This window comes from Panulirus ornatus, chromosome 67, assembly GCF_036320965.1.
Source record: "Panulirus ornatus isolate Po-2019 chromosome 67, ASM3632096v1, whole genome shotgun sequence".
Taxonomy (NCBI): Eukaryota; Metazoa; Arthropoda; class Malacostraca; order Decapoda; family Palinuridae; genus Panulirus; species Panulirus ornatus.
Window position 1 is genome coordinate 2,360,450 of NC_092290.1, and position 21,270 is coordinate 2,381,719.

General features: G+C 48.8%; 1 protein-coding gene and 1 long non-coding RNA gene across 2 annotated transcripts in view; both read right to left on the reverse strand.

Moving 5' to 3' along the window:
* LOC139746992 (protein gustavus-like) overlaps positions 1-2,519 on the reverse strand; it is a 215,069-nt gene extending 212,550 nt beyond the window's left edge. Inside the window, exon 1 of the mRNA XM_071658704.1 lies at positions 2,372-2,519. Within this exon, the coding sequence (XP_071514805.1) occupies positions 2,372-2,382 (11 nt within the window). The 5' untranslated portion in view covers positions 2,383-2,519. The remainder of the gene's footprint in view (positions 1-2,371) is intronic.
* A 1,224-nt stretch (positions 2,520-3,743) lies between these two features.
* Positions 3,744-21,270, reverse strand: part of LOC139746995 (uncharacterized) — a 79,917-nt gene continuing 62,390 nt past the window's right edge. The window contains exon 5 of the long non-coding RNA XR_011712289.1: positions 3,744-5,015. This is a non-coding gene — a long non-coding RNA (uncharacterized lncRNA). The remainder of the gene's footprint in view (positions 5,016-21,270) is intronic.

Genomic DNA, 21,270 nt, shown 5'->3' on the forward strand with positions numbered 1-21,270 from the left:
GTGTGTGTGTGTGTGTGTGTGTGTGTCTTTCGAGGGTGTGTGCTGCTTTGATGGATATTTGGGCTTTAAGCATATCAATTGCAAGGGGGGGGGGGGTCATTAAGGCCGTTAACGCCGTTCTGACCTCCAATCACCTTCGTCAGGTGCTCAAGATACTGTGAGACCTTATATGCTCTCCCTACATGCATGGTCCTTGGAGAGGTGTATGTCTGCAAGTACCTGATTTCTATAGTACTGGGAGCGAGTTACACACGCGCATAACCCAGTCATTTGAAAGTCTGTGTAAGTGCTCAATAATAATAATAATAATAATAATAATAATATCAATATTATTAATAATAATAATAATGATAATAGTAAATCGTTTACTGAATTAACTAGAAGACTGAGGACACAGGAAATATATGTCCTATGAACAAGGGAAATAAAGAAAAATAGAAATGAATTCTTTATACAAATACAGAAGCAGAAGTTAACAAAGTCAACTGCTTCGTGATGATATTGATAATGGTCCAGACGGGGCTGTTAGCAAGCGGTAACAGAAACTCAAGATGTGCTCGATGCTGCTGCTGTGCCGAACAGCAACATGGGGGAGGGATATCTGGTGGCAGGAGGTGACGGTGGCGAGAGTTTTGCCATGTGTGCGGAACTGTGTCTTTCCATGTATGTCATATACACATAATGACTAAGTATGTATATAAGAAGCAGGAGTAGTGACCGGGTGTTACCTCCGTGATAACAGGTTCCTGGGGGCCTAACGGAATGATGCTGGAGACAAGGCACTTGAGCAAGTGATGGGAGACGTGGAGGGAGGCTGAGAAATACACCTCAGTGTTCCGACTCATGATCTTACGGGCTTATATGCGAAAAGTGAGGGATAAACAAAAAATCATGGTACGTATATAACTAATATTTCATATATGATTATCGTCGCACGATCAGTGTATGTACCACTTACAGTACAAGATCATATCACTAACAGGAATAATCACACAACAGTAGCCTTATCTCCAGCCGCGCGCGGACACGCAAAACACACCAATCACTATCTACTAGTTTACAATCCATAAAATAAATGGCCACTCAAGGTAACAACCTCACACTTTACCGTGAGGTGCCATTTACCGTACGATATCCATTTGTATACTCGAGCAATACGGGAGACGATTCCATTTATGGTTTCGGCCGGGACCAACGATACCCGACTCAAGCGCTCTCGTCAGTCGCTTGCCACACGCAGAACAAAGTCTGTGGCTTAACATTAGGGTATGGTGGGGCAGGGGAGGAGACAGCGGCAGGTGCCATGTGCCAAGCTCCTTCACAGAGGCCTGAGTGACAGTGTCACCAAACATCTGCCGCGCTCAGCAGACCCCCATGAGAGGTACGACCATGTACGTAAGACCAGGCTGGCCCGACCACTGCTTCACCGACTATTTTAGACAACTATATACCATCTGATTCACACGGCCAAAACTGGTAGGGTGACGATGATGGCGGCGGTAGTGTACCACCACCACCGCCGCCACCACTTGCCTCCCCTCCACCACCACACTCTGTATGGATCAGCTGATATCCTGACTCACTACCCCCCCCCCTCCCCCCCGCCACAGGCCAGCAGAAAACACCACGCGTCAAGACCAGAACCTCGGGTGCACACGCATACTTCGCTCGCTCCTCGCCCTTGGAAGCAGCCTACCAGCCATGGCGGTGGGTGGGTGGGTGGGTGGTGGTGGAGGAAGTCCGTAGGGGGAAGGTATGTACCCGTGGACAGGACGTCTACGTAGCCAGTCAGCGACCAAGACTACACCGCCACCAACCTCCGAGCGGCCAGACCTCCGGATTTAGCGGAGGGTAAACTTGGCGAGGACCGTCGTACACCGCCAGCACTCCGGCATTTCCCTGGACGTCAGATGCACGTGAGCTCCATGATGTTGGCTCACCCTGACTCCCGGGATCCGAGGATTACCTCTGTATGATTAAATACCCTACATGACCCATAGAGGGAGAGACACGTGAGAGGAGAGCGAGACAGAGAGAGACAGAGAGGAGGGTCGAAAACCTCTCCACTCTCAAGGACACGTCAACTTTACATCAGTGTAGCCTTGAAAAAGAACTATTCTCATCACGGATGCACATTCTGGGCTCCATGGCGTTGCACGCCTCCCCCACGATATCAAGGTAGGAGCGACATACACACCCGCCATGGCAGGGCATTACGTGTGGGAAAAAAACATTGGTAGTCAGGCCACTGGTGAATTCCCGCCACGGGTGCACCTCGCCTGCCTGCCTCTCCTCTAGCCTCAAAATATTCCGTTCGGTCTCCCTACACCAAACACGACACCGCCGCCCGAGCCATCATGGTTATACTTACTTGTTTTCCATGTGGAGGGGAAGGAGCAGTAGGCGTAAAAATCCAGAGTTTTCACATACAGGTGCACAAATTTTAGGGAATAGAACAACCAACCACCACCTCACTAGTCCATACACACACACATCACTTCGAACGACCGATAAACAAAGTGATGAGTTCCCAGCGCTCATTGGCCGTCGAGTTCACCCGCGAGCCAACACCGGCCATTCAGCTTGCACGGTGGAGCTCCCCGGCCAACCAGCGGCCCTCTCTCTAGAGGCGCAGGTAGCTTCCTAGGAAGTATGTAATTGGTGTTTCAAAACGTCCTCCTCGCCAATCTGATTGGCTGTTTCCTCTATAGGCGCTAAAATCAAGCCATAAAATCTAAAATTCTATGGAAATGCACAACATTCCAGTACAGAACATAATCTAACAACAAAAAAACACAAAGTTACCCACAAAGTACAAAGTTAAATCATTAAGTACACACAGAACTTTAGACAGAATATCTCTAAAATTACAATAAATACATTAATAATGTATAAAAATCCAGAAATTTATCATTAAAAATTTTCCAATTATTTCGCGACTAGATTCCTATAACTGTGCCAAAAACACGCACATACTGCATATATATCTTTGAATAAATATTACCATCATGCACGTCAAGCCATCCTGCATATAATAAAAAATATTTCAATTTCAGTATTTGCAATTGCACTATCCTTTAAAAAAAAATCCACGTCCACATATGTCTCACCACTTAAACTGAAAGTGTCTAACCGTACTAGTGTATAGACATGTAAAAGTTATACAACTTATACCTTAATTGACACACCTTATATAAACAAAATTGTGGGAATAACCTATAGTGCAACATCACCAAGAGCAGCTAACAAGGAAAATTAACAAATTAAAAAACCCTGCTCTACACAACCTGAATTTTTATAGATATATAAAAGAATGATGGAAAATAATTCCCTTTGTGGAAGGCTGACGTGTGTTCTAAACTAAACTATTACTACTATGAACCTTCAAGTACCCTTGGAGTGTGGGAGCCAACAAATGCACTAGCTAACCCTTCATAACCACAAACATCTCCAAAGAAAACGAGGAACCCTGCGTTTTCTCCTACTAGGATTTTCTTGGGAGATACTCCGGCATTCGTGGCGAAACTCACAGCCTCCAACAATCCTTAAACCTGAGTCCATACTTTATATATCTACGGACATTACCAGCACATGCACTTTAATCTTACCTTGGGATGATGCCATGCGACTGGCAAGCCACTGTCTACCACTTACCAGCTGCAAAGAAAAAAGAAGGCATTATTAACACGTTATGATCAGAGATTCGTAGCACTTCTCAGCTCCAAAACACTAAACTTCAATTTACTAAAGTACTAAATGATGAAAAAATATGCTAATTTACTGTAATATTAAAGAGAAAGTACTTAAAATGGCATAACAAATCCTGAGAGAGAGAGAGAGAGAGAGAGAGAGAGAGAGAGAGAGAGAGAGAGAGAGAGAGAGAGAGAGAGAGAGAGAGATTGCTGTGTCACACGTATTCGTAAAACTGAAACTACCTTTTTTGCTGGAGTGATCTATAATGACTCCAACCCTTCCCAGCGTATTTCAAGAGCCAAATGTCCATCTCATAACTATACATCTACTCTAACCCTCCACAACCTTACCACATCAGTGTCCAGGAAACTTCTGAACATTTTAAACACCATTATCATTTCAAGTAACGTTTACAGTCATGAACCAGAGCGGAATCAATATAAAGGTAACTTACACTCTGTCAATTTAGTTAAGATCTTATTCTAACACCATAACATGGTCCTCAAGAAAGAAAATGATGAGTAAGAGGGTTGGTTGCTTACAGACTACAAGCCGTAGCGATGATCATCAGTCTGGTGTGTGTGGGGCTCCGCACAAGGGAAAAGCCTGGCCACAGCCCGGGGCCCTGTCTGTGACGGGCACGTCACGTCCAAGCAGCCTCCTCCCTGGTGTCTCCAGGGAGCCTTACTCCTGCCGTTGCTGCAGAAGTCGTCGACGAAGTAGGGCGTGGCTGCGACTCCCGGCACAGTCCTCGTCGAAAGTTGTGTAAGTCGCGGAATATGTCTACTGAAGATGAGCGCACTGCCCAGAGCTAAGGCGGGCCGCCAACGTCGGCCGACTTGTGCCGAGGGTAGGGAGCGACAGCAGACCCCCGATCGGGAGGCCTAGATCCACCTGCCGGGGGAGATCAGGAGGAGGAGGAGGAGGAGGAGGAGGAGGAGGTGTTCGTCGTGGGGTTTTATGGGGCGGTAGGCCAATGTCCACCACCTCCTGGGAAGGGGGGTTCGTGAGTGGACGGATGGGGGAAGTCTGGAGGGCGCGGGCTGGCTGGAGGCAGCACGTGAGGGCGGAATTAGGAAGACATCAGCTGTTCCTGAGTCAGCTGTTCGCTCCCGTGAGCCTCGCCCTCCTTCACCATCGATGTCCTTCCGTTTTCTAATGAGTCTCTTTTCATCGCACACAAGACAGTTTCTATAACGCGACCTCCCAGTTTCTACAACCTCCTGGCTCTTAACACCAATATTGTCTGTTCGAACGGGTATTTCTTTTTCACTTCCTCAGTACACTTTTCTCAACTCACACATTCATTAGAACTAAGATTCCTGCAATGGAAATCATACATCATTTCTCAAAAATCATGATCATGTAATGCGCGACAACGAGAGAACACGGTGAAGGGCTGGGACTGGCACAGATGACCAAGACACAGCAAACCACAAATTACATCTAAAGACCCAAGGGGTTCCACCCACAGCTCATTTGCAACCCTGTTGCACGATCTGGAAGGCGGTGGCCGACCAACAACCTCTGCATCTTAAAGAGGTCTCGTAAACCCACCATACATAACGCTACGAACCTTTTCTTCCTCGATATAGGATACGCATATCTCAGATGCTTACTACAATGTACTGTTATGGTGAACAGTTCACACGTTATCAGTCGACGGTGAGATGAAGCGTTGAATAAAAAAAAAAACATCAAATATCGACCATCTAACAAAACACAGTTGTGCGACCCGATACCTATATTCCCTGGGGTATCACAGAAATTCCCCTTAAAAGTCCAGAAATTATATCACATAGCAACTAGACTATGATGTAACTCCCACACCAGGTGAGGAGTAGGGAGGCGAACACCTTAAACCCCCAGGAAGGTTACCCATCCCTGGCCAGACTCACCCATCTCCCTCACACACTACCAGGTCACCGGATTACATCATACAGACGATACGTTGCCACTTCCAAAGTATTTTCCTTCTACACACGTTGCGCGCGCGTGCGCGCGTGTGTGTGTGTGTGTGTGTGTGTGTGTGTGTGTGTGTGTGTGTGTGTGTGTATTTTCCCAGGAAAGACTTTCTGGAGGAGTCAAGACACCCAAGACGGGCGCTAACAAAGCGTGCTAACAGGTACAGACCGTATATGTGGGAGGGGAGGGATGAGATGGTGTCGGGACGCCCCTCATGTTTACCACCAGGCCCCCAGGACTCAGGTGCAGACAAGGAACAGCCTCGCCATGGCAACAACCCCCTCCCCCCCTCCTATCCACCCATCCACCCAACCCCTGTAAACCTGTAAACAAACAAAGGACGCCACCTTACACTGGGGCAGACTCCGTGAGCCGCCCTCGCGACAATGGAAGTCTGGACCACCTATGAACAGGCAACTACTTCGCCGAGACCGGGGGGGACGATCCTGGAGACGCCCTTGCCGTCCTCCTGCATCCACCACCACCAAGGGGTCTGCCAACCCATGATCCTCACTGATATGATCCACGGTGACCATCATGACTACACCTGTTGTATCCACCTGACCCCTACACCGTGGCTACGACGCCCCACAGGATTATGGAATGACTTTATATAGTCCTACCCAAGCCTCAACATAAGGCATAGGTCAGTAAAGCGATGAAATCAAAATAACTGTGTACGCAGAAAAGGGATTAAAGTACGTGCAGACTGGTCATGTTGGCTTCGACATAATCTTTTTTTCATTTCAGTAGGGGAAAAAAAAGATAATGCTGGTATAACTTTTAATTTTTTCTTGAGAATCGCACAGGAACTAAGTCGGAGAATTAATTTCATAATTACCTTCCATATACGTTTACACAAAGCATGTCCCAGTGTGTGTGTGTGTGTGTGTGTGTGTGTGTGTGTGTGTGTGTGTGTGTGTAAGATTGTGAGTGCTGAGGGGTTGAAGAGGCAGGAGATAGAGTGAATCAGAGCGATGAGGTATACTGGGAGCGACGTGTTGACAACGGACTGAACGAGGAAATATGAAGCTGTCAAGGAAAGCTATGTGGGGGCCTGACTGTGTACACGGGGTTATGGTTTCAGTGCATGAGAATGGACGTAAGCGAATGAATCAATTTCTTCGTCTGTTCCTGGCGCTACCTTTCGATCGCGAGAAACGGCAAAGCACAAAAAAAATATAAATATTTACATACGACGAGAGAAAAAACACAAACAAATGTAATACCTGGGCAGGATATCCGAGCTTAGATAAACAAGCGAATTAGTCCTTGACTTACAGGATATCAGGGATAGCACAGGAGGGATAAAGATACCAGGCCTTGAATTCCTAACAGTCAAGGACTAGGGCATCCGGAGCAAGATACAACACTGGGATATCGAGACCAGGATACACGGAGGGAGGTGCGGGGAGGACATGAAGACGGGAGGGGCAGGAGAGGAGGTGGAGTGGGGGATAAACGAGATGGGGATTAAGGGCAAGACTCTCGCTATGCATCAGATTATCCTTCACCACCGCCATCACTCATCATCCTGGCCCAATCCTGACACAAATAGACCCCCCCAACCACGACCACCACCGTGGCCAACATCCTCCTTCTACCTACCAGACCCCACCACGACAACGGCTGCCATGATATCAACCACGACAACCTTGGGTACGTAATTGCCACGACGAAGACGGCTGCGTCAGTCACCACCATCACAGGTCATCTACCCACCATAAACCTTCGCCCACCACCATGATACACACACACATCTACTCCCTGCTGCACCATCCTTCCTTGACACACCTGCGCCACTCCACCTTAACCTTAGTTAACTTCAGGGCAGGTCCAGCTGCTCCCTTTCTCTCCTTCACAGTAGTAGCAAGTCCTACCTTCTTCGCTCTCATCTCCCCCCCCCAACAAGGGCATTATATGCAGTAAATGTACACATGGTCTTAAAATCATCATGAACCCCTGAAGATGGCGTTCGATTCGAGTGGTAGTTACAAAATCACGTTACCGGCCTTAATGACCCCAGTGGATGATAGCCCTAACACCCAAATAACCGACCAACCACCTTCCTGAAAGTCCTTTCAGGGATTTTCCCTCAGACTCAAGCAAGTATAACAGCCCTTCCCTCTTACAGCGGTGCCAAGTACCAAGGCCAATACTTCAAGCTCCCCTTCTCAAGCAGAGATACTAGCAGGAGATAGAGAGGGGGCCTTTCACACACCAACGTTCTGGGACAGTGACGGGCTGTCAACCCAACCAATGGTTTCCGAAGTGAGTACAGACACACGGTGACATATAACATCTCTGCCATCTGACGGGGAATGGCGTACGAAACGGGAGGGATGGAGGGAGGAAAAAAGGAAGAGGAAGAGGAGGAAAAAGATCAAGAGGAGAAGCGACGACAGCAGGAGCGGGCCGGTCGGTGAGCTGGACCCTTCGTCCAGACCCAACAATAGGGTGATTTAGGGAAGGCGGCCGGGTCCGTGAAGTGCTGAACGAGAGTTGACTTGTGTGTCAAGTGGTAGGGGCCAGGTGGGCTGGAGGTGGATGGTGTCGGGACGAAGGTACAGGTGGCGTACACACATACTGACGGAAGCCGCGCCCCAATAGTTGAGGTAAGGAGAGATGTGGTTAGTGTGGACAGAGATGCGAACATAAGAGGTGATGCTTGTGACGGTGGCTAAGAGGAACAGGACTCAGCGTAAGGGTAGGGACAGTCCTTTTGACAACACATAAAGCAGAGATGACCGTATCTCTACATGGCTCAGCTGCGTATTTCCTACATGCAGGTGGCAGCGGGACACTAGGGTGGGAGGATAGCAACAAACACGGCACCAAGGGTGCCTGAAGCACTGATTTCCCAGTACAACGTACTGCCCCAAGACAATACCCATCCATTACCCACGTCTTCGCGTGATCTACAGCAACCTCCACAACCAACCACAGAACCACCTACTACAGTAGCTAACAGTTCCTTCAGGAAAGTGTGGCAGGCGAGGTGGCACACGATGGAAGGGGGAGAGATGCCTGGGTTCGACAGAGAGTCTGGGGACCTGGGGAACGAAGGACGCCGAGAACTGGACAATGGAAGACGAGATGGGGACTGTAGATCCCCAGCACGGGAGGAGGCCGGGGTAAACACAGGTTGTAGGCGACCCTATGTACCCCTAAGGCTCCACCAGCCGGCACCACGAATCACCGTCCCAGCTACAACTTACACATGCTTGTAAATGCTGCAATGTTCTGGCCGGCCCTATGCTTATCCCAAGAGCTACAACTTCTACACGTTACTACTGTGTGGTGCTTACGGTGAGTACAGGTCTCCCGTTGGCTGTCGCTACCACGCTGCGGTCTACGGCCGCCACAGCTGTACAACTTTAAGCATTATGACAGCACGACCCTAAAATTATATATACAATTAATTCATTTCACAAACGAGTCCATTAGCATAATTTATACGTTTGTTGTTACATATGACATTTTCTTTTTTTATCAAAGCTACAGCAGTTTGGGCAGAGACCAGACTGTAATGGGCAAGATGACCTCCGTAACCATCAGAAGGTATACATGAGGTAAGGTCTCAGACCCAGCTGTCGGGGTAGAAGACTTGCGAAATCATCGTATGATGTAGGAGGGGTGAGATACAACCCAAGACCTAGCTGACTCCAGAAACCACCACTAAAGAGCTTAGTCAAGGCGCACGACCCTCAGCAATGGTGTTCCATCAAGCTGTTACCGCTCGGACCCTGCAAGGGCGGGAGACACAAGGACCTGGCACACACACACACACACACACACACACACACACACACACACACACCAGGCCAGCTGCAAGTATGGACTGAAGGACACTGGTGGCGCCACCCCCCACCTCTCACACCTACTGGGAGGGAAAGAGAGAAAGAAGGGGAGGGGAGAGTGCTCGTAGGGAGGAGAGGAAAGCAAGAGTTGGGGGTGAAGGGAGCAGGGGGGTAATCCAACCCCCAGCTACAACAATCTACGGCTTCAACCGTGTGATCAGCCACCCACACCCAACCCTCACTGGCGGATCAGGTGAGTATCACAGACCTACGCATTCATATGTCACCGGTGAATGTTGAGTTAGCCTGTGTCACGCGGGGGAGATCGTCCCGGTGGCCACGTTGCATAACGCGTGACGCAAGATACCTGACCTGACACCAGCTAACCCCGTGACACCAAAACAAGGAACGGGGGAGGGTCAGCGTGGAGGTTGAAGTTCTCTCGACCTGGTGCTGACACCACGTGCTCCGTGCACCACGGGGTCTGTGCATCGGTCACAAGGTGGTCGTATGTACACTAGCTCTCGTGTGGTCTGCGCACCATGAAGAACGTGGTCTTTAAGCCAGCCAGCACGTGGTCTCCGTATCAACCACCAAGTGGTCTGTATATCAAGCTCCACGTGGGTTATGCCTATAGCACCACGTGATCTGTACACCACGTGGTCTCTGCAGCAGCGACCACGCGGCTAGTGAACAAGGGCCGACGGGAAATTCCAAGCCACAACACCTGTGCTTCCTCAGCGGTCTAAATATCCAGCAGGTAGAAGGGCCATGACCTGGGATGATGGCCAGAGAGCTCCCTCCCCTCCCGTAAGTCACCCAACAGTCAGAATTAAGGTCACTCTCGCCCCCCTTGACCACCCCGACCTGAGCGCTCCCAGCAACACCTCAACCCCCATCGAGGGATGGCTGGGAGCTTACGGTGGCCGGGCTTCTAAGGTTAACAACACGCACACATCTCGTGGACACACGCGGGCATAACCACAGAGGAAAAATATTTGGAGTCGCCTAAAACTATGGCAGCACCCACATCTACTGTCTTCCACGACCCCACCCCACCACCTACAACAGGAACCGCCTACACCAACTACCCGTCATGACCTTCCCAAGTCGTTCCCCAAGACTTCAGGTCTCTCTATTGATTCTACTCGTGACTACAGAGGGGCTGCGACAGTCGCTCCCTCTGATATGAGGTGGACTGTAATACGTGGCGAGGGAAGACAAGCGGAGGCACGCAAAGACGAGGCCACGGGAATCCACAGGCACGAGGCGAGGAAAAGCTGGAGACACGCAGGAGAAAATCGGTGGCGAGGGGTGGGTGGAGGAGTTTGGTGGTGGAGGTGGTGATGGAGAACGATATACAGGGTAAGGCGATTTAGAAGAGGAGTACAAGATGTGAAAGACTGAGAGAGAGGGTCATAATGGAGCACCATACTGGAAGAGACAATGTGGTCGAGTCACGTAATTGGCGTCACACAGCACACGACATAACACAAACACACCTGCCATAAACCACGAGATGGTACGTTAACAGCAAGATAAAAGGCCAAGTCTACTTTCCAGAAGATTACATATATCCCTATGTAGGATATAAACCATGTGAAGACCCCAAGAGATATATCTACTCCACACACAGAATAACATCCAAAGGCAGTAAATGACCTACTCACTCACAAAACAACACTTGAACAGTTCAAACACCTCTGCTAGGCCAGGGTTATACGACGTTCGTCGGAGCACAGGACGGAACAAGGTCGTTCGTAATATCGAGGAACGCCACAAACATCAGTGTCGTCTGCATCATAAAGGGTGGGAGGAAGGGGAAGGAAGGAGGGAGATCCCTCCTCCTCCGACACCCTACCTACCACACAAGGTGGGGCCAGACACACACAACCCAGGAGGACACTGAAGATCAACACGAGAAATACTACCATATGCAAATGAAGAACGATGAAGGGGGGAGGGGGGAAGCAGGTCGAGAGGCTGTAATTTCAGGAATAACACAGCATCATCATCCATTCCAGAGAGACAATGGGGGGTCTGGAAGAGAGTAAGGGCATGGAGGAGACCACGAGGCTGGAAGGAAAAGTTATTCTAGGAAACTTGACGGCGACTCCCCAGCAAACCAGGCCAAGTAGGGCGGGGGAGGAAGACCATACATAGCGAGGGGGAAAGGGGTCATAACTTCGGGGAGTCGTCTGGGATGTGGGTCAGGTAGGAGCCAAGGGGGCAAGAAGGATTACCGCAGGATGCCTTGGTGATGCCGCACGGGAGGGACGCATCCACTCACGGGGCGAGGGGCAGGGTTGGCGGCAGACCAGCAGGACGAGGAGAATTTCCTGCACAATATCCTGCCACGTCGTGAATCATGCCGCCATCTGCCACGACAGGCTCTCACACCTCACCATAGCAATACGTGCAGCCCACTATGGCCACCACGAGATGTCCCGATAACACAAGACCAAGTAGCATAATCATACACCCCTCAAGGGCCGATTTTTTTTATGAGACCCCGGCAGCTTCGACGTTGCACTCCAAGCAGGAGCAGGGAAATGATGGACTCGCTTTGAGGCATGAGGTGCCTCGACTCCTTTCCGTCCCGCTGACAATGATCCAGCCGAGGCCAATGTGCACCTCTCGCTCACAGTGTACCCCACTCACTCGCAGATGGTAGTCCCGGTAACACGTGGCAGACCTATTACTCGAGTCGTTAACAGGTAAATAACCAGTGCTAACTTTGCGAGTGACCTGCTGTGACTTTCTCACGACTCACGTCGTCAGTAAACTCCAGCCTCGTCTGGTCGTAAATCATGCGACGCTGAAGTGCCACTTTACCCTCTCCCTGAAATGTATTTTCCTCTCAAGTGAAATAATCTCTCACCAGAATCTACTTTCACGTTACAATCATTATCTAAACAACCACTGGAAAACATTGGACTCTCTCTCTCTCTCTCTCTCTCTCTCTCTCGAACACTTCAAGACAGAAATCCACCAGTGGACTACCAGCAGACAAGACTCTCAATACAGTATCAAGCGAAAAACTATCAGCACTTCACTGTAAGGCTGGCGCAGGACACTGTTCCTGTCCTCTTTATCAGAAACGTCAAGAACAACTCGATCACCAAAGACACCAGACACAGACATACTACAACTCAAGACAGAACCATGCCACACTCCAACGTCTTGTAGAACACTACATCTAGTACAAGAACCATTCCATCTATCAGGAAATGTACGGTCGCTCTCCTGAATGTGGTTCCAGCTTGCAAATTTCACCGCCACGGTTCATCAAGCATGCAGGGTATAAGGCAGGCTCCGGTCAAAGACCATGAAGAAAACGGTACCTGGAGAGACAACATCACGCATGGTAGACTCATATATATATACATTAACTCGTGTACTGGACACAGTCTCGCTGCCATACATGAATAGGGAAAACGTGTAAAGTGAAAGAAATTGAGTCTACCCCCAACTGAAGAATTTCTTAAAAGTGGGTGTCTACCTCTCCCATAATGTCTCCTCCATCACTTAACGAGGAACTTAACGAACAAGTTGTGCCTCCCTAACTTCCTTACTCTCCCCAATAGAGGGCCGATTGAACGCGTCTTCTACGACCTGTTCAATATGCACTACGGGACATCTTTACCGAAGGACGGCCACCAACTGCCCTGGATATGTTCATGCCCCTCTCCATACAGATGAACTCCATCATATGTACTACTACTACGCCTGCTCGCCTCCTCTCACTCACTCTCTCTCCCACGGCCGGGGGCCCTGTTCCATCTCCACCGAACTGGTTAGGTACTCCCGCCTATCCCTCAAGCGTTACCATTCCACCTTTATCTTCGTCAAGTTTTCCACAGTATCATTACTAGTATCATTTATAAGTATATTTACTGAACAGAATACACATTCGACTGCACAAGAGAAGCACCGCCAGGCTCCCCTTCCCGCGCGAGCGATTAAATGCAAGCAATAAATCACATTTCATCCTCCCAGTGAATCACTCGTCAACCAACTGTCGCATTACTTCTACATTCCCATTAAAATGATGACCCAATAATTAACAGCATCGTTCCAGAGAGGCAAACGTGCTTCCTCCACCTACGATCCTACTGCCAGGAAGTTAACTAGAAATGATGATAATAATAATAATAATAATAATAATAATAATAATAATAATAATAATAATAATAACAACAACAACAACAACAACAGCAAGCAGAAGAAAAACTGCAATCAAATAATTGAAAAATAATGAATACATAGATACACGATATAGATATAAATCATAACATTCAATAAATAAATAAACTATATATCTTTTTTTTCATCACTATCTGACAGACTGTGATATTAATTTTTCCCAATAAATGATTGGATTATCCACCAGAAATACCGTACCGTCAACTCAGGCAAATAAAATGGGCGGGGCTTGGAAAAGTTGGCAGGGTTGCCCCCTCCTCCCCTGGCGGAGCTGCCAGGCGGTCGATGATAGAACGTTTTCACAGAACGGCTGGCTTTTTTTGTGAACACGATTTCCAAACTGATCCTACTCTGTCCTCTTCCCCCCCCTCCCCCCAATTTCAATTATCAAATCACATATAATCCCTCATGAAAAGCATGGGAATCTTTCCAACGGTGATGAACTACAGTTCGATGGTAATAAAAGTGTTGATGAAATTCACAGAATCGTGCCAATTAGTATCTTTTTTTCCCCTTGTAAAACACTGCTCAGGCTCGCAAATACATCTACGAAAGAATTTTAAAAGTTTAAAATGAGTCTTGCATGGAACACTTGCGTTGCCGTGCTCTGCAGCATACTTAAAACGGGAGAAAAGCGTGTGGAAAAATATGAAACACGTAATGAATCAGGTGAAGTTATGGTTTAGGGGGTTGACGTAAGTGGCATTAGTATCAAACCCGAGTTATGAATCTCACGCCACCTGACCCCTCCAGATGCCGAGGAGACACGAACGTATGAAGTTACACGGGTCATGACGTGAGTCAGAGGGATGGCGGCGAGGTCAAGACTTGAGGGCTGAGGCGCGGCTGGCTCCCGACGATGGCGTGGACAGAGCGGCGATGATCCCCAGGTTTTTGCCGTGGTATGCGGAGAGAAGAAGATACCATTGCAAGCACAATCAATCCATCCATCAATCAATTCATCAACGTGAGCCCAATCACCATACATATATCATCCAGTGATCTCTGGCCTTGTGGCACGTCCCTGGTCCACCCCCCTCTCGTCGAGGCACGCCCCACGAACCACCAGATCCACCGACACGATGAACGACAACACACACCAGGTACCCGACACCATCACCAATCCACCAGGCACTCCTCAAAATAATGACGAAATAATGCTTAATAAATCTACTCTGGTATTACGGACTCAATCACTAGAATCCATTCAATCCACAGGTGGATTACTACGAGTACCTAAGGAATTATAGGCCAGACACTGGCCAACCTACTGGTCTCTGGAGCAGCGCCTCTCCCGTCCACTGGCCACAAGGGCCGGCCCAGCCGCCATAGGAGCCACTCAGCGAACATGATGGAGGAGCTGGATTCTCGGGTAGCGGGGAGGAGGGGATTCCTGCAGGATACTAAGGCGTGTCTCCTTCGAAGACAAACTACACCGGATTGCTCTCAGGGTGCCAGACTTGTGGCCAAGACCGCCGTCCGCGTTGGGAGGGGGGGGGGGGGGACAAGAAAGGTCGGCACGTGCGGACCCCCCCCCCCCCCCCAACACCACCGTACGAGAGAAAGAGAACGGGTAGGGTTGCCGACAGAGGAGGGGAGGCGGGGTGGCCAGCAGCCGCCTGGGATCCCACCGTCAGTAAAAAGGATAACGACCCTCCAAACCCTTCTCCCCCCCCCCCCCTCTCCCCCAACACGAGCCCCTTAGATTAGCGTCCAACATCCCAAAGACAGCCTTCACGACCCCGTCTCCAACTGTCTCATCACCACCATCAGCCCCCAACGACCCTCCACCAACCCCAGCTTCAACCACCATCAACACCAGAATTGACAAACCATCTCTCCCAACAGGCACCATCACCAGCTCTAACAACTCTCCATCACTAAAATCATCCTTACCAGGTCCATAACTCCCGGACGACCTTCCCCACCCATCCCCCCTCACTGAAGGATACCTTGAACTCGTAGCGAGAACCATCCTACACGTTCCTTATCATTTCACAAGAGCCTGACACCGAGGGGTATCTACTACCAGAGAACAAAGCACCACCAAATCCATGGGTCATTTAACTTGGGAACGATACACATACAATGCAACCCGGGAGTTAAAAGGCTTTGGGGGATTGAGAACTTAACATCCAGGTGGGTGAGAGGCGTGCATGGGATAGAATGAAGTGGAGTGATTTGGTATACGGGGGGCAACAACAAAGTCCTGCAACCCACACATCGAATTTTCACATCTGCCTCCTCCTTCCATACAGTCTAAATACGTTCCATCTACCTGGCCTCTAAGAACCCGTTCATTCAACCTAGTTCCTTAGAACAACGTCAAACTAAAGACCAGAAATCATATCTCTGACAATCAACTTACGAAGCATTTATCGTTATATTGTGTTTATACACTATTTCTACTTATTCAACATTTGCAGAAAATTATAAAATCCTTGAGAATAAAAAAAATATCAGAGGTCTGGCAGCCTGGTGGGTCGTCCAGCTAGCTCTGGAAGGCCGCCAATCGGCCATTCAAAGGTCGAACACGTCCTACATCGTAAAGTCTTCTGCTCGCATGTGAATAATGAAGAACACATCCACGTGGGAGGAGACCTCTTTAAATCCCTGACAATAACATACGAGGTGTACGTTTTTCGATGCACGGCGGACAACGCGAAGGACGACGACGCATCCAAAAACACATTGGACAATGAGACGTGCGACGTACTGGAACGCGACAGATGACGTAAGACGAGCTAGCTCCCCCCCCCCCACCCATCCCCTCCTACAGGAGCAAGAGAGGCGCCACCGTGACCTTAAGCAAGGGCCACCACTATACAACCGGCGAATACCACACAACAGCCCTCGGTCAGTCACTAGGAAGTGGGGCTGTGGTATGGGTCACCATACCTTACCCCCAGGGCGGCCCTATGACCCTGAGGGCTGTGGCAAGAAGTGTATCACCGGCCGCCACAGCACCACCACACCAAGCCCCGGTTGACCAAAAGACTCTGGGGGACTGTGGTACCAGTGTGGTGCCGGGTACCACAGCACCATATCATCCCCCAGAGCGCCCCCTAGGACCCTTGGGGCTGTAGCGGAGATGTGGGAGCGTCAGCATCAGTGTCGTATCAAGCTACACGTGTTTTATGCAGCGGAGCAGCGCGGGCAGTCCCAGTCATCAGCCGATGGTCCTCACTAATTCACCAGCAGCGACAGGCGGAGGGCCACGGCGCCCAACCCCCACTTGCTCCTGCCTGGTGGGCCGCCCCATCCATAACCCAGCGGCTAAGGAAGATATCTCATGCACATACACACACACACACACAAACAAACACCTGTCCCTAACACACATACAACGTTACTCTTGGATGGTAGACAACAGACTGACTGCCTCGCCACCCTAAATGGCTCAGTGCTGCCCCAACCCTGGTATTCCCCTGCCTCACAACACCAATGGCCCTGTATTAACTACCCTAACCTGGTCATCTGTACAGTACGGCCCCCCACTCACGCTCTCTTGCTGATGACTAATCTACCAGTCATTTCTGGCCAACACAGAATAAACCAAAAAAAAAGAAAAAAGAAAACAATCCTCTTAAATAAATTCATAGAAACCCGTGATGTACAAGCGTGGGAGACTCTTTCCACAAGACGTCGCTCTCAAATCCAACGACAATTTCCATCAACAACAGCGAGTAATCCAAAAGCCGGAATAGCTTAATGCCGGGGCTCAAATTTGCATTCTCCATGATGAACACCTCCAGGCACAGGAGCTTCCTCTTCACATAGCCTTTGTGTCACCAACATATACAACATCAGAGACCTCGCGGTCTAATTTATCTCATCTGTCTCATGTTCTCCTCACTCAAATCCTCAGAACAGATAGAAAATAGGTATAAAATTATATAAGGGGCATGTGTCCCCCTTAGAGAGAGAGAGAGAGAGAGAGAGAGAGAGAGAGAGAGAGAGAGAGAGAGAGAGAGAGAGAGAGAGAGAGATATGACCTGACCCCTAAGAGCTGGTGGTGGTCAAGCCTCACGGAGACAAAAGGTCAGTGTACAGCTAGGTCACCAAGTCTCACGTCATACCGAGCATAAAGTTCAACGGTGAGACTCGCTGATAACAGGTTTTTTTTTTTTTCTTTTTTAAAGGAGACGCCATGTTGTGGCCGCCTCCTGCCCCTGATCATCGCGGCCGACGATAGAACCGCTTACGTAGTGTGGGATCAATGGGCCAACCGACCATCTGGACAACGAACTCTCATTTTTCCAATCCACAGCTACAGACGCGTGCGTGAGGAGGAAAATGAATTACAACAATTTGTACATCCGCATGTCGAATGATCATGTCCGGCGTGAACCAAACGACGATAAACGTGAAATATGTATAAGTTCGCAAACTGCAGTTCATACCTGAAAACCTCGCCTGAAATGGCAAATATGTTGGGGGATAATGTATATATATATATATATATATATATATATATATATATATATATATATATATATATATATATATATATATATATATATATATATATTCCTATGAGTCCACGGGGAAAAATGAAACACGAAAAGTTCCCAAGTGCACTTTCGTGTAATAATCACATAATCAGGGGAGACACAAGAGAGAAATATATATATACACATACACACATACACACACACACACATATATACATATATATATATATATATATATATATATATATATATATATATATATATATATATATGGAGAGTATTCATTTACATACATAACTGCTTTTCCCGCCTTACTGAAGTAGGGTCAGGAGCGGACGAAAAACGGCCTCAATTGCACTCGTCATGTATGACGCACCAAAACTAGGGCACACCACTATGCCTAGCCGTGACTCTTTTACGGTCTATCTTCACCGCTTGATATGCCTTGGTTCAACCCACAGACAGCACATCGCCCCACATACCACCCCAGTCCAGTTCATCCTATCCCGTGCACACCTCTCACACTCCTGAATCTTGAGGCCCTGACGTCCCAAAGCCTCTTTTACTCCATTCTTCCACCTCAACTTGAGAAACTCTGAATGACCTTGTAGAGTCGCTTTAAATGGTCAAGATTGTTACAGACTGCTTGCTGGGTCAATATTTCGGATAAAGAGGACATGAAGACACTGTACAGTTTTGTAAAATGGTCAAAAATAATGATTATTCAATAGGTCAATAACTGAGATAAACAGGACACAAAGACCTTAATGAGCTCCCTATATGGTTAAGATAATCACAAGCTATTTAATGGGCCAATTTTTCAGATAAAGAGGACACGAATATTACATACAACATCCGAGAAAACTCACCCCTCTCTTTAAATACCTCTTCTCTCTCTCTCTCTCTCTCTCTCTCTCTCTCTCTCTCTCTCTCTCTCTCTCTCTCTCTCTCTATATATATATATATATATATATATATATATATACATACCTCACCTTTCGCTTTCTCTTCCTTCTCCCCCTACCCCTTTATTTTACCTTCTCTCCTTTCTCTATCCATTCTCCCTCAACCATTCCCATTCTAGGGATTCCCGGAACAAACTGCAATCAGTTTAGACAGGTTAGAGCTACGTTCCCTGATGGTGGTGGAGTGGTCGGGAGGAGGAGAAGGAAGAGGGGCAGGAGACAGCAAGAGACAAGAGAAGAGTCAGAAGAAACTGATGAAAGAGAAACACTGGGAGTCGAACAGCAAGCACGGCGAGACGTGAATACCGTCATGAGAAGACAACCAGAAGCATGAACTTTAGGAGTAGTTCTTCACGGAGGAAAATGATGACAAAAAGGAAGACGACCCGCGCCAGGAAGGAGGGCAACAAAATGGTCCCTCCCCCCCCATGCCACCCCTACCCTGCCTTTAAAGTTCCATTAGGTCCTGCGACCCAGCAGTCTCCCTGCCCTCCCTCAGGTCCTGTAACCCAAAGGTCCTTCTACGTGCACCAGGTCCTGAGACCCGGTGTATCAGGTCCCCCGAGATGGTCAAGTCATGCCAGGTCCTGTGACCCGCTAGCCTCTCTGCGGTTTATCAGGTCCTGCCAGGTCCCCAGGTCCCGCCGCGCCTCAGGATCCACCAGGTCCTCGACAGAAAATACAGTTATTTTCTCATCTCTTTCATCTTCATAACACAAGAGACAGAAACGGCGTCTTCTCTCAAGCGGCGGGGCACAAACAGTTCTTTTCCACAGTGGTGGGTCACAAGCAGTTCTTTATTCACAGAGGCGGGTCACAAGCACTTTCTCACAGTGGGAGGTTACAAGCAATTCTTTTTCTCACTAGCAGTTCAAAAGCAGTTCTTCTTCAGAGCGGCGGGTCACAAGCAGTTATTTTTCACAGCAGTGAATGAAAACCAGTGGTTTTTCACAGAGGCCGTTCTAGAGCCTCTCTCTTCCACAGTGGCCGGCCAAAAGCATTTTTTTCAGTGGCGGGTCAAAAGTAAGTTTTTCTTTCACTCACAGGTCACAAGCAGAACCATTTTCCAGTGGCAAGTCAAACCCAATTCTTTTTCATAGTGGCATGTCACGTACAGGTATATTTCTAGTGGTGAATCACAAGTAGTTCTTTTTCTCAGTGCAGCAAGTCATTAGCAGGGGAAGATAAGGCAGCTGTATTCTGCAATGACGGATCACAACCTGAAGATGAGAGGTAAGGCCGGTTCTTTTTTTCTTTTTTTCCTTTCCTCCAGTGGCGGGTCAATAGCTTGGTTGGAGTGTTTCCAGTTTCCTCCCTCCCCCCACAAAATAAACTGTCCTCCACCCAAGATGGCAGTTTTACCTAGTGGGATCTGAATGACAGACTGGTCGACTGACCAAGTGGAGGAGCGAGCTAGCTTCACCAGTTGAGTGTTTCAAATATACACCATCGACGGGAGAGGAACATATCAAGTTTCACTATACATACGCACAATTCTCACAACTCCCTCACTCTCACCCACCACCATCCCAGAACATGATCACCCTCCCTCACTCACCTTCATGGGACGTGTTCATCTCCCCCTCACCTTCACCTTGGTTTGAGAGACACATATACACCCCTCACACTCACTCATGCTTCTCACACCCCTCTCCTCCGTGTCACACTGCTTGACATTCATCTCATCAAAGCTTCCCCGCTGTATTGCCTAAGGATTCACTCGTATTACTAACCCGCCACAGCTACCACACTAACCTGACTCTAGGGCACACCCTCACCACAGTACAGACCCCGGCAGAGTGTGTATAACACCAGGCCAACACAACAAACCGTCGGCACGCCCAAGTGACACAGCACTCATGCTCTTCCAGACGACACTCCCCTCAATACTAAGGAATCCACAAACCCACACCCCAGACACCTCAGGATACTCCCATACGTCCTCCCCGGAACACAAGACGAGGAGGAGAGCCTCCTGCAGAAGGGGAAAACCAGCAGCAGTGGCGCCTCCCCTACGGACCCAAGCGCCGTAAAACCTAAGGCCCTGAACCCTGGCCCCAAGTCAAGGGGGAAGGGGCCGCGACCCCCCAGCCCCACCCACACACTGATGAGGGTCGAGCTGGAGGGGGTAGGGGAAGGAGAGGGCCACCACAAAGTGTGAGGGACGGACGACACTAACCTCATCAA